Source organism: Arachis ipaensis, chromosome B09, assembly GCF_000816755.2.
Source record: "Arachis ipaensis cultivar K30076 chromosome B09, Araip1.1, whole genome shotgun sequence".
Classification (NCBI taxonomy): Eukaryota; Viridiplantae; Streptophyta; class Magnoliopsida; order Fabales; family Fabaceae; genus Arachis; species Arachis ipaensis.
In genome coordinates this window covers 2,616,255-2,629,336 of record NC_029793.2, presented here as the reverse complement: position 1 = coordinate 2,629,336, position 13,082 = coordinate 2,616,255, and the positions used below count along the sequence as shown (strand labels likewise).

Below are 13,082 nucleotides of genomic sequence, written 5' to 3'. Positions count from 1 at the left end.
GATGAGAGCTGACATTATTATGATTTGATTACTGCACTAACAAATACTAGATGTCATGTATATACACTTCTAGACTTACTTAGTTACCCTTTACGGCTATGACACCTTCATCCATTAGATGTTAATCTAATAGGATAAGAATTAATTTATAATTTATTTAAAAATTTATTATTAATTAGTAAATTGATATACGTACAAAATAAAATTTAAATTTTTAATATTTATTTTAATAGGCTAATAAACTAACTATTAACCTAATCTAATTTGGTTGATATATAAGACTTTCTTCGCATAAAAAGCAAGATATTCAACTAGATCTGTTGGACCCCTTAATTAGTTGGTATTGATTAATTTATTAGAGATCGTTAGGAATATAAATAAGAGTATTGAGTAGGAGTGTATATAAATAGGGTAAAATTGAGATTGTTCTAATTTAGATTCAGTTTTAAATATATACTGTGTTTATTTTTTAGATCTTAACTCAGTTCTAAATTTGATGAAATTTAAATATTTTTGAGCTACAATTATACTGGATACAAATTAGATAAAAATCGGACCTTTAAACTTTTAACAATAATTTATAAAAAAAACTTATTTATGATACACTTATTTATAAAGAAAAAACTTGTTATTGAGAAGTTAATATCCATATTTGAACTTGGATTTATCCATAAATTTTAATTTTATGGATGGAGACCGAGAGACTGAAACTTAGTATCATGTTTGTTGGTTCAAAGATTAGTACTAAAATTTCTGTCACTGTCTCCAAAATTTCAATATTTCAGTACCTTCAAAAAGTGGAGACACAGGGGACTAAAATTTTTAAAGATGGAGATTGAAACTTTAATAACATTTTATACCTAAAATACCCTCATTTGAGTCATTTTAATTAATTAATTTCAATTTTACCCTTTGTGCAAATTAAATTAGAGTTTCATTCTTGTTTCAATTTCTGTCTCTTATTTTGCACCAAACAGAATACTGATATTTATTTCAATCTCTGTCTCTTAGTCTCTGTCTCTCAGTCTCAGTCTTTCTGTCTCTGTCTCTCCACCAAACACTACTTTAGAGTGCACATAGGTCGAGTGAAGTCAGGTTCGCCTTGATTCGGATCCGATCCTAAATAATGACTAGATCTTTTTTTGAGACCTTTACTTGATCCTAGACTCAATAAAATCACACCAAATTAGTCCCTAGCATTGAGTATAAAAAAATTAATAAATTAGTAAATTCTTTAAAATTTTTTAGAGATTGATAACTCGTCTCGAATAGAGTTGTAACATTGAAAAAAAAAAGTACTAAAAAATAATTTATAGAAAGAGAGACTCTTACTTTCACAGCATTAAAATGACAATATTTTTTGTATTGTTTTTCAAAATTTGTGTTATTTTTTACTAAGTATCTATGTGATTTTTATAAAATTTTGTATTATTTTCCAAGAATTTTTTTGTTGTTGTTCNATATAAAAATCATCAAAGAATGACAAGTGGTATATTTTCACTAAAATAAATTGTGTTATTTTATTTATTATAAAACTTTAAACGTGTAGTAAAACATATCTTATTATGAAGCTAAAAAATAAAAAAATAAAAAATATGTTGAAGTTGAATCTATTGTTTACAGGGTTATTTATTGCAAGTAAAAAAGCATAAGGCAAGGGATAATAAAAAACATAGCATGTTCCCAGTTATGTGTTTCTGGTATTATGTAACAAAGCACACATCTTCAAACATATCTTACAGAACTTGTACAGAAAACGTAAAAAAATAAAATTAAAAAGTGCAATTACATCTAATCAAAGTAATTCACATGTAGCCAATGAGTAATAGCTCAAATGACATAGTCTCCCCATACTCAATTAAGAGGTTGCGGGTTCGAGTCTCCTATCTTTGGTAAAAAAAAAAAAAATTATAATTCACATGTATCATGTATGCAACCTGTGGAGCTTCTTGGTGATGATCAAACAGCTTAGCCAAAGCAATATTCACTCCAATAAGGACCTGCATTCCAGTTATTCACATAAAAGCTTAATTATATTGTTTTCATTTTCATTTTAGAAACATATATGAAGCTGAAATAATAAAAGCAAAGCAAAATTTGTTCCTCTACTTACTATGGAAGCAGCGGATCAGAATGTCATAGAATATATTTAGAAATCTGAAATAACCATGTCTGAATTTTCTGTTGAAAAGAATAGCACCCAATACTCCCCAAAAGCTTGTGGCAAATCCAATTCCCAACCCCATAAAAAACCATGACCATACTTCAGAGCTATCATCATCATCATCATCTTCTTCTCTCTTCTGTTTTTCGTTCGGTAGTTTCTCATCTTGTTGGCAAAGTTTTGTGAGTGGAGGTCCACAAAGTTTTGGATTTCCAGCATAGCTAAGGTTTGTGAAACTCTCAAGTTGTGTTCCCAATGGGATTTTGCCTTCAAAATTGTTGCATGAAAGATTCAAGGCTCCAAGAAAAGACATACCAGACATGGACTGAGGAATTTGTCCGGAAAATAAATTGTTTGAGAGATCAAGAGATTCCAGCAGTGTCAAGTTGCTAACATGTTGTGAAATCGATCCCATTAATTGATTGTGGGACAGATTTAAAGATCGCAATCCAGTGAGCATAAATAACCCTGATGGTATTGTTCCAGAGAAATTGTTGCTTGAAAGATCAACAAGGCATATTGAATGTACAAAATGTAATACCATATACTTTGTAACTACCCTAAAGTATACATAACTGAAACCTCTTTTGGTATATTTTGTGGGGCTAAGAATCTTGAACACATCCATTGAAGCATATGGAGAAATCATACTTCTCATATTGTGCAAACAGTTAGGTATTGACCCTGATAATTTATTATTTGAAAGATCCAATATCTTGAGAGAATAAAAATGACATACTTCAATTGGGATATTACCACTGAATTGATTAAATCCTAATTGGAGTATTTTTATTCTTTGATTGATCCAGCTTGGTATAGTTCCAGAAAATGCATTTTCGCCTAGAATAAGGTATCGAAGATTTTTGCAATCTTTTAATGACAGAGGTATCTCTCCAAATAACATATTTCCTTCCAAACTCAAAAAAATTAGTCTAGACAATGAGCCAATTGAGTGAGGAATTTTGCCACTCAAATTATTGTTCCCCAAATTAACTTGAAGTAATGATGTCCAATTCATCAAACAATTTGGAATCTCTCCGGATAATGCATTATCAGATATGAACAAAGTCTCTAAATTCCTTTTCCCCTTCATCTTTTGACATAAGAAAGGAGAAATGTCAGACAAATTGTTATAAGACAATTCCAAATGAGTCACTTTTGATGACACTTGAGGCACACTGCCTCTAAAGTTATTCAATTGCATGATTACAACTTTGGAATCAAGCAACACATTTGAGATGTCAGAATTGATGGAGTTATTTACCAACACCAAAACTTCAAGTTGAGCAGCAAACTTCCAGAACTTATCAAGAGGTTCAAATGAAGCCCTTGAGTTCCCAATGTACAGATATTCTAGAGAACTTTGTGTATATATCCATGATGGAAATTTGGGACCAGGATTTTTCAAAACCAAGATTTGAAGTTGAAAAGAAGGGATCCATTTGGTATCAAAGTCAAAGACTAAGTATTCTGAGCCTAAACCTAAAATCTTTAACTTGGAAAGCAAATGAAAGTTCTTTTCAGAGACAGTTCCTGTCAAGAAATTTGAGTACAGACGCAATTCAATCAATAAGGATGGTAAGTTTTCCAAAATTGTTGAGATTTGACCATCAAAATTATTATAACAAAGATCAAGTGCTTTCAGTTTATCAAGTTGGCCTAACCAATCTGGAATGGGTCCTTCAAGATCATTGATATACAAACACAAGGATTCAATGCTTTGATGAAATTTTGGTAGTGTTTGAGGTAATTGGCCATGCAGGTAATTCTCTGAAAGGTCAATGTATGAGATGTGACTAAGATTGAATAACCAAGAAGGCAAGATTGATGAGAAGTCATTGGAAGCAAGACTAAGAACCTTAAGTGAAGTCAAATTAGCATACTGAAGAGATGGATTTATATCTTTAAGACTGCAATCATCTAAGTGTAACTCTGAAAGTGAAGAAAGTGAGGTCAGTGATTGAAGCCAATCGATTTCCTTGTAAAGATCAATACCACTGAGGTCCAGAAATTGCAAAGAGGAAAAAAGATGAGAAATCTGATGTAGCATATTATTATAATCACTGAAAAGATGATAGTTATATGCTAAATCAAGATAATGAATGTTGGAGGAGTCATTACTTGTCTTGTTGTTATGAATAGAATTGAAATCATATTTGATGGTCTTGAAATCGTTGTTACTCAAATCCAAGTAACTCAGAAATTCAAGATCAAACAAAGAAGACATGTCGAATTCACCTGTTAGACAGTGCGGTTTCTCATTATCTTTATCAATTATTTCATCAGATTGGATTGTATCACAAGGGAGATGAAGCTCTGTAACTCTATGTGTGATGTTATCACAATGAACTCCTTTCCACTGACAACAATCTTTTACTTCATCAGAAGACCAAGATGAGAGTACTCCAGAAGGATCTGTGACTTCATGTTTAAACTTGAGCAATGTGCTCTCATCCTTCTCATCACAATGAACCATCATGGAATTACACATAACTAGTGATGATGAGTTAAAGATGATTGTAGATAGTAAACAAAAAAGAATGATTGTAACTTGGTTGGAAGAGGAAGTAGCCATATTATTGGTTGCACAACAAGATATGTTTTGGAGTTTTGGTAATGGATGGTGGGAATTTATAAGTGCATGTGGCATTGAGGGCAATACAGGAAATTCACTTATTTTCTTGTAGTATTTCCATGGCTATCTAATATTTACGCGACTAGTTTATATGTATACCAAAATCAGCTACTAAAGGCAGCCATCAATATAAAATACATTGATCTTAGGCAATCTCATTATAGTTTTATCATAAAACCAAAAACCATTTTTATTCATAAAAAATTGACAGCTACAATAATTTAGGAGTCAAGAAATATTTATATCTTTCATATTAGATTAAAAAACAAAGAACAAAAGGTATTTTTGTACAATTTTTTTGTACACCTTAAAGTGTATAGCTCTAAAGACTACATTTACCTTCTTTCTTTGAAAATATTACATGTTTATTATATTGTTATCAGAATTATTTTTATATTCAAAAATAAAAGGCACAGTGAAAAAAAAAGCAGCACAAATATTGTAACTCAACTTGGCACTGATCTTGTGAATAGAACAATTTTTGACGTTGCATATGTTAATTATTTCAAAGTCCCTAATGATCAATTCAAAGTTTCAAACGTGGAAATAATGGTCACTGATGACTAATTGTTAGTGAAAGAAAATAAGGTGATTGTTGACTTCAGTCTTAGAAATTGTGGAAATTTTGTCATCAGAGAATATTATTGTGATGTGTATTTAATCGATGACTTAGCTTAGCTTATTATATGAATTGCGTGAAGTAATAAAGATTATCTAATTAATTTGATTGACCAGTTTGCCACTTATTCCACTCAATTTAGCTAATTGAACTGAGATTTCATTTTACCCTCTAAGTTTTTAGGATACCGGAACAATTGCCGCGGCTTCTTATTGATATATGCATAATATATAATGATTATTTTTTTATATGAATTATGTTAGTTAGCTTTATATTTTGTTAAAAGTTTCATAATTTTTATATCTGCATGTTTTTTGCTGATGATATCGTCCTTATGGGAGAGTCAAGAGAAGACCTAAATAAGAAGTTGGAGTTATGGAGAGAAGCTCTAGAAGTGTATGGTCTGCGCATAAGCCGTAGCAAGACAGAATATATGGAATGTAAGTTCAGTTTGAGAAGGGAAAACCCCAATATAGAGGTGAAGATTGGAGAAAACATCCTACGAAAAGTTAAAAGTTTTAAGTATCTTGGGTGCATCATACAGGATAATGGAGAGATTGAACAAGATGTAAATCATAGGATCCAAGCAGGTTGGTCAAAATGGCGGAGTGCATCTGGTTTTATATGCGACAAAAAAGTGCCTTTAAAACTTAAAGGTAAATTCTATCGCACCGCTATAAGACTGGCTATGCTTTATGTACGGAGTGTTGGGCGGCTAAACGGGAGCACGAACATAAGTTGAGTGTGGCAGAGATGAAGATGTTGAGATGGATGAGTGGTCATACGCGATTGGATAAAATAAGGAATGAAGATACAAAGGAGAGAGTTGGAGTAGCACCCATTGTGGAAAAGATGGTTGAATCGCGTCTCAGGTGGTTTGAACATGTGGGAAGAAGACCGATAGAACATTCAGTCAGGAGGGTGGATGAGATGGAAGATGGACAAATGGCGAAAGGCAGAGGAAGACTTAAGAAGATGACATGAGGTGGTCAAACGAGATCTGCATGTAAACGGTCTCTCTATAGACATGATACATGACAGAGCACAATGGCATCGTTTGATTCATGTAACTGACCCCACTTAGTGGGACAATGCTTTGTTGTTGTTGTTGTAATATGATATAATTGAAGGATAAAGTTGAATTAGTCATGCATATTGAGAATTATTATTACATCTCTTTCCTTTCAACTTTTTTATAGTCTTTACAATGATTTATAATAATATTAAAAAAGATGTAATAATTAAACTTTTAAGTACTATTTTAATAATTTGACTTCAAAAAATTTAGTAAGCTTTTTTACACTAATCTTTTACATATCCAAAAAAATGCTAATAATTCAAACATGTTCAATATAATTAATTGAGCTTATATAAAAGAGGGACAAGTAATGTTTAGACTTTGAAGCGTAGTGTTTTTTTTTTTTCTACGAATTAAGAGGTGCGTAAGGACTGAATTTATAGATGTCTATGCATCTCTTTCCTAGTTCTTTCTCGGTAATAGAATTCTAACTATGCAGCAGTGTTACAGAAGAAGCAGAGAAAAACGAAATGAAATTTAGTGTGATTGATAACGAAGATTGTGTACTTAGCATAGAGGTACATCTGTATTTATATTCCTATAACTGCTGCTATATAGGAAAGTTAGTTTACTGACTCAGATTCTGTTACAACTACTTAACAGAATGAAGATATTTTGCTATCATACTGCAAGGAGCCTAAAACAGAACGATAAAGAGTGGGGTTATCAAAGGTATCATCCCCATGTTTAGATAGTTTAAGACTTGTAATATAGGTGTTGGTACACCTTTAGCCTCTGCCATACCAACTCTTTTTAATAATTCATGTAGTTGATTTGTTGTGGACTGAAAAGCATGAGGATTGTGTTGGGCCACCAGAAAACATAAGATAAAATAACACCACATCTAACTCAAAACCTTAGAATATTAAATTAATGGGTCTCCCATTTTATAAACTTCTCACCCTTCTTTGTTTTCTTTGATGTGGGACTAATTTCAACACTCCTCACACTTGCAACATTAACAGATTGTTCCCAGTGATCAAGATATCATCAACATACACAAGAATATAGATAGTAAGAGTCTTGTCTTTCTTAATAAACAAAGAACGGTCTGACCTCGCTTTGATGAAACCAAAAGAAGCTAAAGTAGAAGACAATTTGACAAACCATGCACGCGGTGCTTGTTTCAAGCCATAAAGAGATTTGTGCAACCTGCATACATAATCAGATTCACCTTGTTGAAATCCAGGGGGTTGTTTCATAAAAACAACTTCATTCAGGTCTCCATTTAAAAAAGCATTGTTGAAGTCAAATTGTCAAATCTACCAATGAAACTTGAGAGCAATCATCAGTACAATTCTTATGGTTGAAAGCTTGATTACTGGTGCAAAGACTTGATCATAATCAATTCCTTCAACCTGATGATTCCCTTTAGCTACCAAAGGTGCTTTATATTTAACAATCTGACCATTTGGTTGTCGTTTTATAGCAAAAATCCACCTACAGCCGATGACTTTAGCTATAGGAGAAGGAGGTTCTAGAGTCCATGTTTTTGTGTGATGTAAAGCATTCAATTCTTCCAGCATGACTGTATGCCAATGAGGTGATTGAAGAGCCTGATTAATAGAAGAGAGTACATTATTTATTAAATCCAGGTTTTGATTAATTTGGGCAGCAAAGATTTTTGGTTTAGATATGCCACTCTTGGACCAAGTTTGCATAGGGTGATGATTAGTAGAAAGTCTTATTTTAGGAGCACTACCAAATTGAATTTCCATACCAGTGATGGGGATGCTATTGGTGTGTAAGGTTGTGTGAGGATGATTAGTAGCTAAAGATGTCACAGGAATAGGTGCAGTGTGTAATTAGAAAGAGTGGAAAAAGAATCCTCTGATGTAGAACTAAGGGAATTAGACGTGTTAGTAACAGAAAGAGGAGTTGAGTTATCTGTTGTAGCATAGCAAGGCCTGTTTCAGTGATGTGCCTATGCTTGCGCTCAGCACGCCCATTTTGCTGATGCGTGTATGCGCAAGAGAATCTATAAGAAATACCTTGGACAGCAAGATACTCAGTGAATTGTTTGGACAAATATTCCCTTCCATGGTCAGTTTGAAAGGCTTTGATTCTCAATCCAGTGTGGTTCTCAATATTTGCTTTAAAGTTTAAACTGTAAAAAGCTTGAAAAGTTTGAGATTTAGTTTGTAAAAGGTACACACATGTATATCTTGTGAAACCATCAATAAAGGAAACATAATAATTGAAAGTTGAAACCATTATAAGATGTAATGGGTGCTGACCCCATAAATCAGAATACATCATATCTAAAGGAGCATTAAAATTGTAAGAATCAAGAGAAAAAGGAAGCAAATGTATTTTAGCAGAACAGCAAAATTCACACAAACTTGAATTTGAAATTTTAGATGGCATTGTCAAGTTACATTGTCTCATTACATTGATTACAGTATTAGTGGCACAATGGCCAAGCCTATCATGTTATAAAGCATAAGAATTAATTTGTGCTGTGAAGGCTTTAGGGGCATTATTCACAGAAAAAGAAACATTCTTAGCAGCACTATCACAAATAGAACGCAGCACAGCAACTCTATAAAATTGATAAACACCATGCCTAGGAGTTCCTTGAAGAAGAATCTCCTTGGTGTCCTGAGATTTAACCAAACATTTGTTAGCATGAAATTCGAAGAAACACTTATTATCCACAGCAAATTTATGAAGACTGATAAGATTCTGATTTATATCTGGTGAATGCAAGATAGAAGATAAAATAAAATTCTAGTTAGTATCAAGATTAACAAGAATTGAATGTCCATAATTTGCAATAGAACTACCTGTCCCATTACCTTAGATGATTTGTTCATTTCCATTATATTCTGATGAGGCAATTAAATGATTTGGATCGGCTATGACATGGTGACTAGCACCAGTGTCAGGGAGCCATATCGAGTCAGAAAAAGTTGAAGGTGTTGTAAAATATGCAGTAGGAGTGTGGAATGATGGTGGAGGAGGAAGAGCTAAAGGAGTTGATGAAGATTCTTGATAATTCGGATCAAAACGATGAAAGTATGAGAGCCATATGACCATATCTTCCACAAAAAAACTTGAAGGCAAGGGGTAATAAATAACATGGCATGTTCCCAGTCATGTAACAAAGCACACATCTTCAAACATATTTTACAGAACTTGTAAAAAAAAAAAATAAAAAAGTGCAATTACATCTAATCAAAGTAATTCACCTGTGGAGCTTCTTGGTGATGATCAAATAGCTTAGCCAAAGCAATATTCACTCCAATAAGGACCTGCATACCAGTATAAAAGCTTAATTGTTTTCATTTTCATATTAGAAGCATATATGAAGCTGAAATAATAAAAGCAAAGCAAAATTTGTTCCTCTACTTACTATGGAAGCTTATGATAATTCAGCGGATCAGAATGTCATAGGATATATTTAGAAATCTGAAATAACCATGTCTGAATTTTCTGTTGAAAAGAATAGCACCCAATACTCCCCAAAAGCTTGTGGCAAATCCAATTCCCAAGCCCATAAAAAACCATGAACGTACTTCAGAGCTATCATCATCATCATCTTCTTCTCTCTTCTGTTTTTCGTTCGGTAGTTTCTCATCTTGTGGGCAAAGTTTTGTGAGTGGAGGTCCACAAAGTTTTGGATTTCCAGCATAACTAAGGTTTGTGAAACCCTCAAGTTGTGTTCCCAATGGGATTTTGCCTTCAAAATTGTTGCATGAGAGATTCAAGACTTCAAGAAAAGACATACCAGACATGGACTGAGGAATTTGTCCTGAAAATAAGTTGTTTGAAAGATCAAGAGATTCCAGCAGTGTCAAGGTGCCAATATCATGTGAATTGATCCCATTAATTGATTGTGGGACAGATTTAAAGATTGCAATCTAGTGAGCATAAATAACTCTGATGGTATTGTTCCAGAGAGATCATTGCTTGAAAGATCAATGAGGTATATTGAATGTAGATAAGACAATACCATGTGTTTTGTAACTAGGTTCAAATATAAATAAGTGACACTTCTTCTGCTATATTTTGAGTAGCTAGGAACCATGAACACATCCATTGAAGCATATGGAGAAATCATGCTTGTCATATTGTGCATACATATGGGTATTCGCCCTGATAATCTGTTATCTGAAAGATCCAATATCTTGAGAGAATAAAATCGACATATTTCATTTGAGATATTTCCACTGAATTGATTAGATCCCAATTGAAATATTTTTATTCTCTTACTGATCCAAATTGGTATAACTCCAGAAAATGCATTTTTGCCTAGACTAAGATATCGAAGATTTTTACAACCTTTTAAGGACAAAGGTATCTCTCCAGACAAATTATTTTCTTCCAAATCCAGAAAGATTAGTCTAGACAATGACCCTATTGAGTGAGGAATTTCACCTCTCAAATTATTGCTCCTCAAGTTAACTTGAAATAATGACCTCCAATTCATCCAACAATTTGGAATTTCTCCGGATAATGCATTATCAGATATGAACAAAGTCTCTAAATTCCCTTTTTCCTTCATCTTTTGACATAAGAAAGGAGAGATATCAGATAAATTGTTATAAGACAAATCCAAATGAGTCACTTTTGGTGACACTCGAGGCACACTGCCACTCAAGTTATTCGATAGCATCATTACATGTTTGGAATCAAGTAACACGTTTGACATATCAGCACTGATGGAATTGTTTATTAAGTTCAAAACTTCAAGTTGAGCAGTGAACTTCCAGAACTTGCCAAGAGGTTGGAATGAAGTTCTGGAGTTCCCAATGTACAGAACTTTTAGAGAAGTTTGTGTATATATCCATGATGGAAATTTGAGACCAGGGTATTCCAGTGCTAAAACATGAAGTTGAAAAGGAGGGTTCCATTTAGGATCAAAGTCAAAGATTAAGGATTCTGAGCCTAAACCCAAAATCTTTAACTTGGAAAGCAAATGGAAATTTTTATCTGAGACAGTTCCTGTAAAGAAATTTGAGTGGAGACGCAATTCAATCAATAAGGGTGGTAAGTTTTCCAAAATTGTTGAGATTGGACCACAGAAAGAATTATGAGAAAGTGCAAGTACTTGCAGTTGATCAAGTTGGCCCAACCAATCCGGAATGGGACCATCGAGATCATTGTCATTCAAATACAATGATTCAATGCTTTGATGAAACTTTGGTAGTGTTTGAGGCAGTTGGCCATGCATGGAGGTTTTAGAAATGTCGATATATGAGATGTGACTAAGATTGAATAACCAAGAAGGCAAGATTGATGAGAAGTCATTGGAAACAAGACTAAGAACCTTAAGTGAAGTCAAATTAGCATACTGAAGAGATGGATTTATATCTTTAAGACTGCAATCATCTAAGTGTAACTCTGAAAGTGAAGAAAGTGAGGTCAGTGATTGAAGCCAATCGGTTTCTTTGTAAAGATCAATACCACTAAGGTCCAGAAATTTCAAAGAGGAAAGATGAGAAATCTGATGTAGCATATTATTATAATCACTGAAAAGATGATAGTTATATGCTAAATCAAGATAATGAATGTTGGAGGAGTCATTACATGTCTTGTTGTTATGAATAGAATTGAAATCATATTTGATGGTCTTGAAATCATTGTTACTCAAATCCAAGTAACTCAGAAATTCAAGATCAAACAAAGAAGACATGTCGAATTCACCTGTTAGACAGTGCCATTTCTCATTATCTTGATCAAGAATTTCATCAGATTGGATTGTATCACAAGGGAGATGAAGCTCTGTAACTCTGTGTGTGATGTTATCACAATGAACTCCTCTCCATTGACAACAATCTTTTTCTTCATCAGAAGACCAAGATGAGAGTACTCCAGAAGGATCTGTGACTTCATGTTTAAACTTGAGCAATGTGCTCTCATCCTTCTCATCACAATGAACCATCATGGAATTACACATAACTAGTGATGATGAGTTAAAGATGATTGTAGATAGTAAACAAAAAAGAATGATTGTAATTTGGTTGGTAGAGAAAGTAGCCATATTATTGGTTGCACAACAAGATATGTTTTGGAGTTTTGGTAATGGATGGTGGGAAACTGGGAATTTATAAGTATTAGTGGAACAGAGGGCAATATGGGAAATTCACTTATTTTCTTGTAGTATTTCCATAGCCATCGTAATATTAATGTCTATATGTTATTCAAAAGAGTATGTGCTACTAGGCATGTTGATTATATAATAATTGATTTGATAATTGGTTATATATATATTATTTTTTATTCTCAATTAATTTTTTATTACATATAAATTTTATTATCATTAGCATTTACTTAAATCAAATATATTTAGACCAAATTAAAAAAAAAATTCAAAAGGTGAAAGATAAGAGCTGATGTCGAAATTGAATGGAACCGAAAATTACTTTATTTTTTTTATCCATTTTTTTATATATAAAATTTAAACAATGATCTTAAGCAATCTCATTTTTTCATATTATAGTTTCATCATAAAACCAAAAAATATTTCCATTCACAAAAAATTGATAGCTACAATAATTTAGGAGTCAAGAAATATTTATATCTTTCATATTAGATTAAAGAAAAAGAAAAAAAATATTTTGTAAAATTTTTTTGTACATCT

At 32.7% G+C, this 13,082-nt stretch overlaps 2 protein-coding genes across 5 annotated transcripts; both read right to left on the bottom strand.

Moving 5' to 3' along the window:
- Positions 1,662-4,930, bottom strand: LOC110267066 (receptor-like protein 12). The gene is made up of 4 exons (XM_021112210.1): positions 4,403-4,930; positions 2,114-4,096; positions 1,922-2,000; positions 1,662-1,811 (listed from the first exon to the last, which is right to left on the bottom strand). The coding sequence occupies exons 1-3, from the start codon at positions 4,812-4,814 to the stop codon at positions 1,969-1,971; spliced, it is 2,427 nt and encodes an 808-aa protein (XP_020967869.1). The 5' UTR covers positions 4,815-4,930; the 3' UTR covers positions 1,662-1,811; positions 1,922-1,968.
- LOC107619454 (LRR receptor-like serine/threonine-protein kinase GSO1) lies at positions 8,828-12,515 on the bottom strand. Of its 4 annotated transcripts, none has more exons than XR_002354097.1 (4): positions 12,146-12,515; positions 9,852-10,250; positions 9,295-9,750; positions 8,828-9,097 (listed from the first exon to the last, which is right to left on the bottom strand). XR_002354097.1 is itself a non-coding variant. In XM_016321750.2 (3 exons), the coding sequence occupies exons 1-2, from the start codon at positions 12,480-12,482 to the stop codon at positions 9,871-9,873; spliced, it is 717 nt and encodes a 238-aa protein (XP_016177236.1). In that variant the 5' UTR covers positions 12,483-12,515; the 3' UTR covers positions 8,828-9,750; positions 9,852-9,870. The 4 variants fall into 4 exon arrangements, 2 of the variants coding, with proteins under 2 accessions (XP_016177236.1, XP_016177235.1); XR_002354098.1 differs by having other exon boundaries at positions 9,688-9,750; XM_016321750.2 differs by having other exon boundaries at positions 8,828-9,750.